The sequence below is a fragment of the Podarcis muralis genome, chromosome 2, assembly GCF_964188315.1.
Source record: "Podarcis muralis chromosome 2, rPodMur119.hap1.1, whole genome shotgun sequence".
Lineage (NCBI taxonomy): Eukaryota > Metazoa > Chordata > Lepidosauria > Squamata > Lacertidae > Podarcis > Podarcis muralis.
Window position 1 is genome coordinate 64,522,072 of NC_135656.1, and position 15,313 is coordinate 64,537,384.

The 15,313-nt window shown below is 43.5% G+C and overlaps 1 protein-coding gene across 1 annotated transcript; it reads left to right on the forward strand.

The window, feature by feature from the left end:
* The first annotated feature begins 97 nt into the window (after window positions 1–97).
* Window positions 98–14,289, forward strand: MFAP3 (microfibril associated protein 3). Its single transcript, XM_028718333.2, has 3 exons — window positions 98–252; window positions 6,572–6,989; window positions 8,465–14,289. The coding sequence occupies exons 2-3, from the start codon at window positions 6,707–6,709 to the stop codon at window positions 9,235–9,237; spliced, it is 1,056 nt and encodes a 351-aa protein (XP_028574166.2). The 5' UTR covers window positions 98–252; window positions 6,572–6,706; the 3' UTR covers window positions 9,238–14,289.
* Window positions 14,290–15,313: the final 1,024 nt, after the last annotated feature.

Genomic DNA, 15,313 nt, shown 5'->3' on the forward strand with positions numbered 1-15,313 from the left:
GGGAAAGAACGGCGGCGCGTGGGGGTAGGAGAGGCGAGTCATTCCAGGAAAAAACACGCCCGACGGGCGGAAGTCGCGTCGCTCCTCCCGTTCCCTCGGCGGACCTCGCGCAGGAGCAGAAGAGGCAGCTGAGAGGAAGGGAAGGCGGAAGGTCCGGAGTCCCGGTTGGAGCTGTGCGCGGAGGCCCGTCAGCGGAGGGGACCGGGAGGCGGACTGAGCGGGCCGAGCGAGGGATGACAGGGCGTTGCCAAGGTAACTCGTCACGGGCGCAGCTCCCGCTCGGAGTTCAAGGCCGTGTCGTAGGACCCGGAACGACGCGCCGGTGTTTTAGTGGGCGCATTTATGACGTTGCGGGCGTTGGCCTTGGGGGCGAGCTGCTGGGAGCTGTGGAATGCTTACAGGGTGGTGTATTTGCAAATACCTATAAATCGTGTGTATACATGTATATGCATGCATGCGGAGTTGAAAGGAAGCGTGCACGGCCGCCACCAGCTCCTGGGAACTTGCGCCTCCTCTCTCGCAGGGCAAAAGAGAGACCAAACCGGCCCCAAGTCATGAGCTAGTGAGGATGTAGGTTCTACAGCGCTTGCTTTCATCGTCCCTCCCTATTCCTTTCCCGCCTTTCCCTCTTGCCTATTAGGTTGCAGACCTTGCTGCTCAGAAAAACAACAACAACACAGGCACTTTATACGTGTTAATAATAGCACACATGTGTTGACTCCCTTAGCAGGGCTAGCAGATAAAGCCTGCACAGGCTTGGAGGTGACATGGACTCAGTAGAAGGCGGGTAAGTCAGAACAGTACCTGGCAGGTTAAGGCAGACCCTTATAGTTCCCTAATGAATTAAGACAGAGTTAGACAAGTTGCGGGAGGAGAGAGCAAGTTTAGATCTGGTAGTTTGGGGTGGAGTTAGTGGAAACTTGTGGTCCAAGGGCAGAGCCTGGTGGCATCTATGGCATCTATGGTCCACGAAGCATTACTAGTTTTTCAGGCTCCAGTGTTGGTTTTTCCGCTGAACACAATTTTACTGGTTGGACCAGTGAAAAAGTGACTGTTTGATAATCCAAGTGCCTACCATAAATAGAGTTTGTATTGCTAGTTGTATTGGGCTTCCGTTTTAAAAGGAAAGCTAGATGCAAACCGTGAAATGATCTGGTTACAAATGAGGAGGCTGATCTCGTCTGTAACACTGAAACCAGGGTGGAGTTGGTCTTACCCAGCTCTGCCCACCTGGGTACTCAGGCAGCATCAGGGCAGACTTGGGGGTGGGGAGTTGTTGCAGTCTATAGAGATTCCATCTCTGTCTCCAGGTTCTCTGTCCAGTTGTGTGGGGATCTAGTGTGTGTGTTTCTGGCACTGGGCAATTGGGACAGATTAGGAATTCTGCTGGTTTGCTGCCTGTCTCCCTACCCAGCACTCTGCCTGCCTGAGGTGATGGAGCTGGTTTTGAAGGCAGTGTTGAGGACCCCCAGACTGCTGGTTCTGGTGGACTTCAACATCCATGCCAAGGCGATTGGCTCTGGGATGGCTCAGGACTTCATTGCTGCCATGATGACCATTTGCAGGATGTGCTGAACCGTTGTCTTGCCTTGGTAATGGATTGGAGAAAGCCAACAAACTGAAGCTCAATCCAGATAAGAGTGAGACATTGTTAGAGGGTGGTTCCCTAGGTCATATGCATGGGAGGTTGCCTGCTCTTGGTGGAATTACACTCCCTCTGAAGGAGCAGGTACATAGCTCAGGGGTACTTCTGGCTCAGGTGGCTTCTGACCTGGAGTACCTTCCATCAGCTTCAGCTGGTGGCCAAGCTGCACTGCATAAAGACAAGGGTAGCTTAACTTCTGTTTCTATTCTCTGGTAACCTCTAGGTTAGATTACTGCCACATGTTATACATAGGGCTGCCTGTGAAGATGGTTTGGAAACTTCAGTAGCCAGGTTGCTCACCAGGACAAGACAGTTTGAGCTGATCCTGGGTTTGGTGCTCTTCCTCAACAAACCCACTTTTTCAAAAATCACACTTCATGATAAGAAAATTGATAGGAAGATGGAAAGTCTGGGGTAATCATTGCTTGATGCGATGTTGCGTAACCTCCCCACAAACAAACCAGAAAGAATGCCCAATAAACAACCAGTGTTGTATAACACACACACACCCTCCACTCCTGCAAAGCGTGCAAACCAGGATGAATGCTCAACAAACAGATAATCTGGAATCAACCTTCAGCGTTTTTCTTTGTGTTATTCCATCTTCTCAGCATCGTATTTCTGTAGTGTAATCTGCATTTGTGTCAGGCATGTGTAAACACATTTTAAGTTCTTAGATATAAGCGTTGCATTTAAAAATGTCTGATATGCTTGAAAAAAATTACAGGTATGTAGGATCAACAGCATATTTTAGGTAGAGAGTTTATTAGGATAGTTTTCTGCACAATGGTGGGGGTAGTATTTGGGGCTCTTTGTCTAGGCCTTTAAAGCAGGGGTGGGAAAATCTACTCCAAATGTTGTTGGACTCCAACTCCCATCGGTAACAAATAGCACGACCAGTAGTTTGGAATGGTGGGAATTGTAGTCCAGCAAGATTCCCTTTTTTGCTTTAATTGCAGGGACTATCCTCCATATTATGTAGAACTAGAATATATATATACATTATCTAATAAATAATATCAGTGTGGTGATCATTTAAATTCATTAAATTAGTCTTAGAACTTAAATAAACAGCTTGCCCCTGTCACTTGGAGTCTTGGAAACACTCAAAAAGCTGCAAAGTCTAAAGTTGAACACTGTCAGTCCTTCATAAAGGTAAAGGTACCCCTGACTGTTAAGTCCAGTCATGGACGACTCTGGGGTTGTGGCGCTCATCTCACTTTCCTGGCTGAGGGAGCCGGTGTTTTGTCCGCAGACAGCTTTCTGCGTCATGCGGCCAGCATGACTAAGCTGCTTCTGGTGAACCAGAGCAGCATACATAAATGCCATTTATCTACTTGCACTTTGACGTGCTTTCGAACTGCTAGGTGGGCAGGAGCTGGGAGCTGGGACCGAGCAACAGGAGCTCACCCCATCGTGGGGATTCGAACCGCCAACCTTCTGATCGGCAAGTCCTAGGCTCTGTGGTTTAACCCACAGCGCCACCCGCGTCCCCCAGAGAGGAGCCTTACCCTCTTCTAAATAACTAGGTGGGCAGGAGCTGGGACCGAACAACAACCGCCAACCTTCTGATCAGCAAGCCCTAGGCTCTGTGGTTTAGACCATAGCACCACCTGTGTCCCTCTCAGTCCTTCATATGTATACCTAAAATGTTTCTCGGAGTTCAAGCCTGATTCTGTACATATGTAAGCACAATTCTACATAACATCAGGCTGTTTCAGGAGCTACTCCTGAAGAAGCTACTCTCAGCTTTAAAACACCTTGGAAATTTGGTGTGCCGGCGTCTTTAAAAAAAGAAAGAAATATAGATTCCAAAAGTATGGGTATGCTCTTTCCCCTAGTTTCACCTTTGTAAATATTGTCTCTCCGGATCACTGCAGAAAAAGGAAGCAGCACCTGACTCTCTGTGATATATCAGTTTTGACATTTTCGTTTTCAAAAAGAAATGTTGTAAACTAGCAAATGTGGCGAGTGATTCTTAAGGGCTCTTAAAGCAGGGTGGGTTGAAACATGGTAACTCAAATATCTGTAAGATCCTTTGCTTTTGCAGTGATCTCCGTGTTTAAGTGAAATTCTTGCTCTTGAAATAGTTCTGTGAGTACTGGAGTTGCTGAAGTTGATAAAAGTGAGACTCTTTGGAAGGATAACTGCAATTCGATAAAATGTCGCCATCCAGTAAACATTGGAAATATTTGTTTTTTGTTCTCTTGGGGCCATAGTCTAAACTTTTTGCTTTTCCACTATCTATTTAGGCAGCAATATTGTAGATATTTTTAAAGTGCTGCAGAAACAGGAGCATATGTTTCCTTCTGTTCTCTGAGAGTCTGGATGATTGTACACTGCATAAAATTGAGCATATGTTAGTTTGTAAGTGTGCAGATGAAAATGAAAGACATCTGTTCTACTTCTCAGTACATATACTCTGGACTGAATCTGTCTTCAGGTATAGTGCATCTGTGGCTCAGATGGAGCATGTTGAACCTGTGTTAATGTTCATTCATAACAGCTACTTTATGATATGCATGGCTGTGCTTTTCTTGAAAAATTTAGGGCATTATATGGTCTTTTCTTCCTTGTGGTTTATCAGCCACAGAAGCTGTTTTATATAAATATGATGGCTCTGTCATAAAAATGTAACCTCTTTTCCTCAAAAGAAAAAAAAAACCCTGCAGCAGAAGATCTTTGCTTAACAGTAATGGGTTTGCATAAAAGAAAATGGGATAAACAGTTTAATAAATCAAACACTGAAGGATTTAATGGCAAAATCCAATGACCCATCACAACTGCTGCTGTGCATTATGCAAACAATGTACAATGTAGTAGAAAGCATATGCAATTACTGCTGATATTTATCTCAGGTCTTTGAAGGACAATGTAACCGGATTTTTCCCAGTTGCAAATAGCCTCAGGATGCTATCCAAGCCCTAGGTGGTGCCTGGTCAGGCATAACTAAGTGGCAGGGCCATCACAGTCCTACTTCATGCCCTAAGGTAAAGGTAAAGGTACCCCTGCCCGTACGGGCTAGTCTTGCCAGACTCTAGGGTTGTGCGCCCATCTCACTCAAGAGGCCGGGGGCCAGCGCTGTCCGGAGACACTTCCGGGTCACGTGGCCAGCGTGACATCGCTGCTCTGGCGAGCCAGAGCCGCACACGGAAACGCCGTTTACCTTCCCGCTTGTAAGCGGTCCCTATTTATCTACTTGCACCCAGGAGTGCTTTCGAACTGCTAGGTTGGCAGGCGCTGGGACGGGAGCGCACCCCACCGCAGGGATTCGAACCGCCGACCTTTCGATCGGCAAGCCCTAGGCGCTGAGGCTTTTACCCACAGCGCCACCTGCGTCCCTACTGCATGCCCTAGCTGTGGCATAAAGCAGGTAGGTTCAAAGCTTTGAGTCTGCAGCCATCACCCCAATTTGAGTCAATGCTGTTATATGATGGCAATTGGTATTACAGTGGAACCTCAGAATCCAAACACCTGTAAACGATTTGGCTCTTGAACAATCGAAAACCGGAAGTGATTGTTCCGGTTTCCGAATGATTTTCGGAAGCCAAAAGTCTAGCGCAGCTTCTGCGGCTTCTGATTGGCTGTAGGACGCTCCTGCAGCCAATCGGAAGCCATGCCTTGGAAGTCGAACTGACTCCCAGAATGGATTCCATTCAACTTCCAAGGTACATCTGTACTTGAGATCCAACAGCTCCCAAGTCATCTCAGTAGCACCCCTGCTTGGAACTGATACCACTTCTGCCCACCCACCTGTTTGGTGTGCAGAACAGAGAGCTCTGCACTAGCAGAATAGTGGAACCAAATCTCATTAAATTTATATTGCTGTAGTTTAGATGCATATATTTCAGGATGGAATTAGTTCACTCTGGGTTTTTAGAGCACTTTGAAGATATTGATGAGAACGCTGCCATGTAGTAGCACCGTGAGCTGCCCTGTTTTGTACTCTGAATTACTGGGAAGTTAGATAGCATTGCAGAAAGAGGTGGTTAGGAAGGAAGCAGCTAGGATAAGGGTAGAAATGCATTAAGGGTTCAAGTTTAGAGAGTATTGTCTATACTGACTGGCAATGGCTTTCCAGGGTTTCTGGCCTCTCCCAGCCCTACTTGGTGATCAACCTTCTGCAGGCAAAGAAGCCATGCTTCTTGGCAGCTGCTCCTTTGGTTGGTTTGCCTTTTTCAGTTTCAACCCAAGGGTGAACAAAACCTTGAATGTTGTATGCAGTGGACCTATTAAATTTGTTTCTGTTTATAATTTGAGCCTACCAAAGGAAAGAATGGTTAGTTTTTAGGTCCCATTCGTTTCCTGGAAAGTTGCTATTTGTGCCTCTTTACCTTAAGCTCCTTTCAGCTCTAGACAACTAACATTTTATACTAGGGGTGGCTAAACTTTGGTCTGCTTTGATGGTTGACAGCTCTCTGGGGACTGGATACCAGCAGCTGGCAAGGCTAAAGTCACCAGTGCATACTCAATTGCATGTGCACACTTTCCACACATTTTGATAGGCAGACAGACATGCAGACATATTCAGACAGCCCACCCCCTGCACACTCTTCTGCAAGTCAGCAGAGGATCCGGTGGTTTCATTCTCATCACATCAGTGGGCTGGGAGTAGTTCCCCTCTTTCTTACCCAGCACTGATACAGGAAGGAAAATAAGTGTTCCTTTCTATTTCTGAAGCCTTTTTCTTCTGCTTAAGGGGGCAAAGGCACTTTTCCAAGGTAAGAAGAGGCAGATTTTGACAGAGGACAAGGAAGCCACTATAAGTGGCTTGGCAAGCTGAATCTGGTCTGTGGGTTTGCCTTCCCTGTTATATGCCATTTCATTCTGGAATTGTATTGTTAATTATTTGAGTTTGAAAGCCAAAAAGCTTTGCGTTGTTAAGAATCCTGACTTGCATTGGTTTTGTTTTGTTTTACATTTCAGTTGGATTGTTCCTTTACTTGTAAAGAAAAACCCAAAGCCCTTCCAAAGTTGATGAACCCATCAATATCTTCCATGGTGACTGGTGCAATACAGACTGCTTAACTTTTTGCAGTGTGCTTTATACTTCAAGCTTTCATGAAGCTCAGCTGCTGCCTATTGACTTTGATTCTCAGTTCTAGTGTTTCTGCACTAGAAAATGTGGCCTCCAACCTGACAGCTGCTCCTGGGTCAAGGTTCCTTCCTCTCGATGCATCATTTCTTCCCACCCTACAAGCCTTCACAAAATCGGCAGTACCTCAAGATATCATAGTGAAAGAAGGTAACGGTGCTTTGATTGAATGTAAGCTGAACATCAGTCAGCATAACAGCATCGTTTGGTTCAACTCAAAAGGGCATCTACTGAAGCAAGATGGAGAGGGTAAGAGACAACTGTTTGACTTGCTTTACACAATGTACCAGGTGTGCTGTATTGATCACAGAAGTTCTTTTGTATGTCACTTTTAAGAAGACTTTGAAGGGAAAGCCACTCTCCCTAGGTTCGTCACCTCTCTGTCCGAACATACCTACATTAAAACACAATACAAGTCTATTTTAAATTAAAGTACTGGATTTTGGCTGAAGCAAAATGGGCTATAATTTACACAACTTGCAATCTAGGTACTGTTACATAATATTCGAGCAGCTAGTAGTTTTCATTCTGAATTAGTTGCTTTAGGAGTATAGCTATTTGATATTTTAATCCATGTGCTGATTCCATGGTTTTTATCAGGGGAGAATGCTCACCTCATCAAACCCAGATTTAGATTGGGAGACGACAGTGCAGCAATAATTTTTGGTGACCCAACCCTCTAGGGCAGCCTTTCTCAACCTGTGGGTCCCCAGATGTTGAACTACAACTCCCAGCACCCCTAGCTAGCAAGGCCAGAGCTCAGGGATGATGGGAGTTGTAGTCCAACAACATCTGGGAACCCACACGTTGAGAACCGCTGCCCTAGGGGCTGCATGCCCGCAGAAGATGTGACCATCTCATACGGGCAGACAGTCACCTCAGCTGAGCCATGCAGATCAGCTGGGGAGAGGGGGTTATTGTCTGTTATGCAGTCATCAAATGATCAGTCTGGTGACTGGGGAAGGGAGTGGTTTGCATCCCCATCATGGCACTGGGCTCTGTCCAATCCAGCAATACATTTACCTTTTTTTTTACCTTTTTGCTGTTCTGCCAGAATAGGGTATTGGGAAAGCAGAAAACATTGCATGAAAAAGTGAGATAGCACTGTACACATATTTTGTCCAAGTGTCCACCTTTTATAGCCCATCAAGCTTTTAAGTACACATTTGACTGCTGCCACAATCCAGTGGATCTTGCTACATTAGTTAATAGAAACATTTGCAGTTTAACAATATAATTTTCACAAGCAGTTTTGGGGTTGGAGGGAAGGGCCACCCTGTAGGAATGAGTGCCTTTGCAAATGGATAGCAACATTATAATGTAAACAACTGCCCAAATCAGACGCAGGGCCCAGCTCTAACCCAAACATGCATTTGTAGATCTATTTCTTCTTTTTTACAATATATTTGTATGTTGGGAGTGCTGCTTTGTGACCCACCTTAGATCAGGCATTGACCCAGAAGTGGGTCTCAACTCACCAGTGGAAGACCAGTAACCTAGATCAAGTACATGAGATGAATATTTTCTTGGCTAGGTAAAGATATTCAACCCTGCTTGACTAGTATGTTGGCAAATGACCAGAAATATGTTGTTATCCATGGTCCCAATTCATTGTTGCTGGTTTCGTAATGCAGTTCACGGGGCATGCCTATATATATATCAGAAAAGATGCAAGTATGATCTGTAACTCCAATGTTGAAATCTTTTTTGTATTTGTGTTTTAGATGGAAGATGGCTGATCTCTAATAGTACCCTTAATATCACAAGTGTAACCTTTGGTGACCGGGGGCGATACAGTTGTGTTGTCACTACCCAAAATGGCTCTTTCTATTACTCAGTCACCCTCAGGGTGGTCTCCACATCTGGGGACATGGGCATTTACTACATGATTGTCTGCCTGGTTGCCTTTACTATCACCCTGATCTTAAATATAACACGTCTGTGCATGATGAGCAGCCATCTCCGCAAGACAGAGAAGGCCATCAATGAATTCTTCAGGACTGAAGGGGCTGAGAAACTACAGAAGGCCTTTGAAATTGCCAAACGCATTCCAATCATTACCTCTGCCAAAACGCTGGAACTGGCCAAAGTCACCCAGTTTAAGACTATGGAATTTGCTCGATACATTGAAGAGTTAGCCAGAAGCATCCCTCTTCCGCCGCTTATCCTTAACTGTAGGGCCTTTATGGAAGAGATATTTGAAGCAGTGAGAGTCGATGACCCTGATGAAGTTGGAGATGGAGTCAAACAAGCCCTCGATGTCCAAGACGGACTCTATCCCTTAAACCCAGAAATTAAGCGCAGTAATTCACCGACAGCAGACTCGGATGATGGTTCTGTAAATGACCATGGTAAAGAAATAGCTGTTGAGGTATCCATCCACCTTCCGTCAGAAGCACAAAGCATTGACACTGTTTCCCACGACAGTGTTCCCTCCATACCTTCTGAAGATGATGCCGGAGCTGAAGCCAGTACAGCAGCAAAGGCAGATGTATGAAAGCTTCATCTGGAAACTTCAAGAAAAAAGGGGAAGCAAAAAAAAAATAAAGCAGCTGGAGTCACAAATGCACAAAAACCTTATCTCTTTTTTAAAACTCCAGTGGCTATAAGGTGCTGAACATTTAGCAAAAGTATGGATTTGGATTTTTCTTTTGTAACATATCTCAGTGCTCACCAACCAATTAGGAAAACAGCTTAAATCATGTTTTTTAAACATTCTCCTTGGTAGGAATGCTGCTGGGGGCATTTTACAGAGGGGATACTTTCTCCCAGTTTTGGGGATCTCCAGTTAACATCAACAAAAGAGCAAGGATACATTGACATAAACTGTTTTTGCCATTCTTACAGGGAGGTTGAATTCCTGAATATGTCCAGTGATGATTTCATAGTGTGTGATGGCATAGTTCACTAGAACAGTGCTTGTCTTGCTTGTCTGAATTTATAATATCTGATCAAGCTTATCTTGAGTTTGTAAGAAACATACATTTTAGCATTTCTTATAGTAATAGTATGGGATTATTACACTTTTAAAATGAAGAGTTGGATCCAGACTGACTCATGTTTAGAGTAGATCTATTGCAATCAGTGACACTTAAGTTAGCCTGAGTCCAGCCTTATGTCAGTAAGCTGTGAAATTACCAAAGCTGCCAGTTTGTCATGTTGTTCATGTTCACGTACATTGCAATCACATGCAATACTTGAACTAGAAAATGGAAACCAAATGCAAATTTTGGCATCTGAATTTCTCATAGCAGCCAAGAAGTGGTAATTTGGTTGTTTTAAATGTGCTGCTGCTTGCCAAGCAGTTCAAAAAAGGCCCTGTCTGTTTGGGGTTTTTTTTTAGTAAAGCTCCAGATGTCAGCACTTCAAGTATTCTTTCTTCTCTGACACTGCTGAAATTCCAATGTGTTCTAGTGCCATCAGTAGTGCTAGGAGGAAAGCAATGACAACTTAAACAGTTATGATCTTGTTGAAGAGTTTGCAATAAACTCTCACATTAAAAAGGGAAATAAAACCTCTTTGGTTTCTCAGGCAGTTGTTTCTGAACAATATTTATAAGAGGCAAATGTGTGGCCAGAGTCTTTGGAACTAGTCATCACCCAATGGACGTGCCTAACACTCTCCTAATGATTCAGGTAGGTAGCCGTGTTTGTCTACTAATGTACATTTGTGTTTGATGAAAAGCAGCCATGGGTGCAGAATGATTGGGGTAGAGGAGCTGTGCAGGTGGATGAGGAGGTTGTGGCTGGCTTTTGCATGAACATACGCTGTATAACATTCTTTGGCACTTTAGTAAAATGTGATGAATGCAACAAAGGGTAAATGGTTAACACATTGAGTGACTTCTCTCCTGTGCTGATGCTTAGCTACCTCTGCATGTGCAGCAGGTGATACAATGGACTATGCCACTTCAGATGGGGGATACTACATTTGAATTCTCACACACACATTAAAAAAAAATCAAAAAGAGGTTGTGGCCTCACTTCTTATTGGCCATTTTGTTTTTTGTTTGCTATACAGGAATCTTCCAAATGTTTCACGTGATCTAAGGTGGTGCAGTCCTTTCTACCACCACATTGTGTGGCATAAGTAGAGTGATATTTAACCAGCAAATTATTGCTGCATGACAGGTTGATTTGTTAATAGCCACTATAAATGTTTCAAATGGCCATTTCCCCATGTCATGAATTGGGCCATGTTATAACATGTAGAGCTGGAAAACAGACTGAATAATTGGAAGATGATAAAATTAACTTTTGGCATCCTTCTGTACTCTGAATAATATAGCTGGTTGGCTTCCTACTTGGCCCATGTTCTTTTTTGTCTTTCATGTGGCCATAGCTGTGCAGACCCAGTTTTGTGATAGGAATGTGCCTCTGCTAGCTGCTCATTAAGCTCCAGTCAAGGCAGATTCTAGCTTTTGCTATTTGGTGCTTGTTTTTTTTTATATACTTTAAGAGTGTGTCACTTTAATTGCATCTTATATCCAGTTTTGTTTTAACGTATACAAAGCTTGTCTACATTTTTTTCACGACTTAAAACATAATGTCATATCATTTTAACAATTGGCAACGGGAGTTCCCATTAATTTCCTACAGCTCTTCTTCTGCTGTTTTATTCATAGAATCTCATTTGAACTAGCAATCGCTGAAGGGGAATAAACACAATTTTCAGGCGGATTTAGTGTTACATCTGTCAGGGAACTGCCATCGGAAGGACAGGAGGTGGAAGGGCTCCCTGAGGTTGAGACAGACTTAGCAGCGGAAGAGGGAACCAGCAGGGGGAGAGGAGGGGCTCCAGGGGAAAGTGAGTCGGAGGGATGGCTCAGAGACACTTCCAGCGAAAACAGTGGGGAGGTTTCAAGACCTCCTATAGGGACACCCACTCCTCGCCGGAAACTGTCACGCCGAGAGTCCAGAAGACGTGTTTCCGTTAAGGAGCTTTTATGCTGGAAGAGATTCCGTAAGAGACCACTTTCGGATGCTGCTAGCGACTGACGGAGCCATGCTGGAGGGGCTCCGTCGTAGGCAGAGGTTTGAGGACTTGACCAAACTCTGAGGGACTTGCATTTTACGCACAAGCAGCTCATCATCCCATTACAACATCTATAGGAATAGAAGTGGGTGGTAAATGGCAAGAGTAATGCTACCTAGGAAATGGGAGTCATTGGTAGTAATGCTCACTACGTAACTCATAAAACGAGTAAATGATATTTACCTGTCAGAATTTTGCTTGAATTTCTTCTGACAAAAGTTCCTAAAGCAAAATAGAGATGGTGCAGACATTAACTTGGCAGTGGGATATATCTGAGTTTCCCCTAACCTCCAAAGGTGCTCTTCAAACTAAGTTGCTTGCTTCTGGCCCTTGCTTCATGCTCAAGTGGCCCATTCTTCTCCACTTGACTGCTGCTTGCTGTGAAGCATAAGCTGGACACCTGCTTGGGAATGCAAATAACAGGTAGGATCTCTGGGTCAGGAGCTAGCACATCTACACTCCACCCAGGCCCTGTTCATTCATTACTTGCATGTAGGGTGTAGTTGTGTTTACATGTAGCAGGGCTGTGCTTTTTGCCCTGCCCACCCATATCATGCCTCCTTCCTCAAACAATTGCAGACAAGCAGGAGGTCACATGTTAGAGTTTCTGTTCAGTAGTGGGCAACTTGGTTATTTGAGGAAGGAGGTGTGACATCACGGGGGGGCAGGGCTAAAAACATATACCCTCCTTCAAGAAAACACATCTATGTCCTACATCAGGCATGTCCAACTCCCAAGAGACTGCGATCTACTCCCACTATTAAAAAACAAAACTGTCAGTGATCTACTCATTGGATTGACCAAAGTTGCTGAGCTTTTTTTGGAGGGGAGGGCAAGGAACACACAATCGACCAGGGACGCCTGCGATCGCCCTGTTGGACATACCTGTCCTACATGTAAATAAGGCTGCAGTATTTATCTGTTGACTCTGGGCTTTCCACAATGTTTCCTGTGCTACCTGACTCTATCCTAAAGATAGAAACTGTGGACTGATGCATAATAGCTTCACTTACGTAAGCTAATCTGGCAGCAATGAGTGAAATTACTTTGGCAGGCTTGGCTGATAAATGTATTCCTCTGGGATTCCGCTCTGTCCTAAATCATAAGAACAGGTCAATTTATTTTCAGTGTGTCTGTTAGATGAAGAAAGTCTGCAGGAAGGAATTAGAATGCGACCCCTGCCTCTTGCTGAATACCGCAATCCTGATTTTTCACAGTAAGCGTTTATCAGCAGCCCCATCCTTGAATGTTGAAGCACACAGTTCACAGTTTTGCACTGAGGAGAGATGGTGTTTAATACTTTCCAGAAGCGTGGGCTCTTCTAACTCTGGAAACAAGCGATTAAATGTTTTGAATCCCACCAATTTATTCCTACAATTACAGTTTACAGCAGTAAATTCTACAGGCTATGGATTCCTCTGTGCCCAGTAGCACTGCAATGCTTACATGGCAACAGTGGCAACACAGTAATTGCTGAATGGATTTGTAGGCCTAATAATCAAGTCAGATTATCGTGATTGTCCTTGTGAATCTGCAGAACATGATGTTCTATGTATATTACGGAGGCACAACTAGCAAATTTGGGGCTTCCAACCCAGCAGATACAATATAGCAATGTTTTCATAGAAAAGTCGCTGGAAAATTCCAAATAATCATATAACACCGGAACCTGGGTATAAGTTCTGTGCAAGACAATAATACTTAATTTCTGTTTTTCAATTTCTGTGTATGAAAACATAATGTATATTCAGGTATACCGTTGAAATATTTGGAACTGATATCGTCTACCAGGAGTAAGGGGGTGGGCAATGGGGAAAGCAGTTCCTCTGAAACCTAGAACATGATCTCCGACCCGCACTCTCATTGCTGGTAGACAGTCCATATTTGTTCTGTTCCAGGATAGAAACTGTGAGGTTTATTTTCTCTAGACTCTTCTGTAAATAATTTGCATTTATGACACAGGCATAGGACCCCACCTGGGCAACAAAGGTGCAACTGAAACATACAGTATATTTTCAAGACTAGGTAAAAAGAAAAGTATTAAAACTTGATGCATGATGAATTTGTTGTTGAGCGTGGATAAGCTTTACAAAATGTTGACGTGATATTGTTAATTTATATGGAGAAGATTGATTGTGTTTGCATTTGTTTGATGCAGCTAACTAAAAATTGATGTAAGATTACTCAGATGGCCGACAAATGGCAAAAGTCACTTGCAGATGAAATGTCACTTGCGGAATGCCCACTGGCTCACTGAGTATAAATTATACCAATGCTTGACTTAAACCAATGTCTCTTGTCAATCATGAGGTTGTCTTGTCTTGTTTCCTTAGCCTCTGAATTTTGTGGCAATCATAACGATCTACTTTTAACTGAAATAGTATTTAAAACAATATTGTAGTAATTTGCATTCTGGAGGGGGGCAGTGTCAATTTTCTGTAACAGCACAGGATTTCATACTTTCATATAAAAGGTGGTGGGTTTCCCCCCAGAATAAAATCCATTATTAAAAGTTTGGACTGTTTTTTTCCTGGTTTTTGCATGTCTTCCTGCCAGAAAATGACAGAAAAATGAACTGTCCAATATAGGGTTAGGAGAGCTGGCTTTCGCTAATTGCAATAAACCTTGCAGCAAACCTATCATACAACCAAAGAACGTTTGCTAGAGTATTTGAGTGTCAGGCCATATAATAAAATATTTGGCTTGTCGTGTTGATGGTCCTGTGACCATCTAAAACAATTCATGCCAGGTCTGGAGAACTGTTGTTGTGAAATAACTGTATTACAGCTAATATCCCTAGCAACAAAATGCCCCTTTCCTTTGCTGAGCTTACATAAGTTCTTTATTTAGTTTTCATAAAATGCAATTCTGTGCAGAACAATGGATTTTTAAAAAGGGAAATGCGTAATTAACCTTCAGCAAATCTATTATACAAGTGATGGAACAATTACAACTTGATAAGCACAGGATATTTAGCCTGGCAGAATCTCAAATGTTGCCCTGTGAGTAGGCCACAGGTTAGACCATAACTGTCACAACCCAACTGAAACCTGTTTCTCCAAGGAAGAAATAACTCCTTAAAGAGAAAATGGGAGAATATGTTTTATTTGGTTAGTGTTCATAATGCAGTGTATGATCTTTTAGATTATACTTCCGGGTTTTAGGCATTCAGGATCCAAAATGTTCGAAAACAGAGCCGTTCGAGAACTAAGGTTTGACTGTATTTGTGTGTGAGCAGATGAGTTGAGTTCCATTGCAGTAGCAGAAGTCAAATTGCTCACATAATGACTTCGAGACCTAGTGTTGAAACCAGCTATCTCTTTTCCCTTTAAAAGTATTTGGTCATCAGTGGAGTGTAAGAGGGAAGATCAAGATGTCAGCTGAGCCCACAGAACGGACCTTGTCTGACTTCTGTATATTAAAAACCTGGGCAGTGAGTGTAATTGTTTTGTATAGAGCCTTTTACACAGCAGGGGCACAAGAAAATGTTTGAAAATGACAGTAATAATAGTATTTAAACCAGGGAAAGGATTCATGAG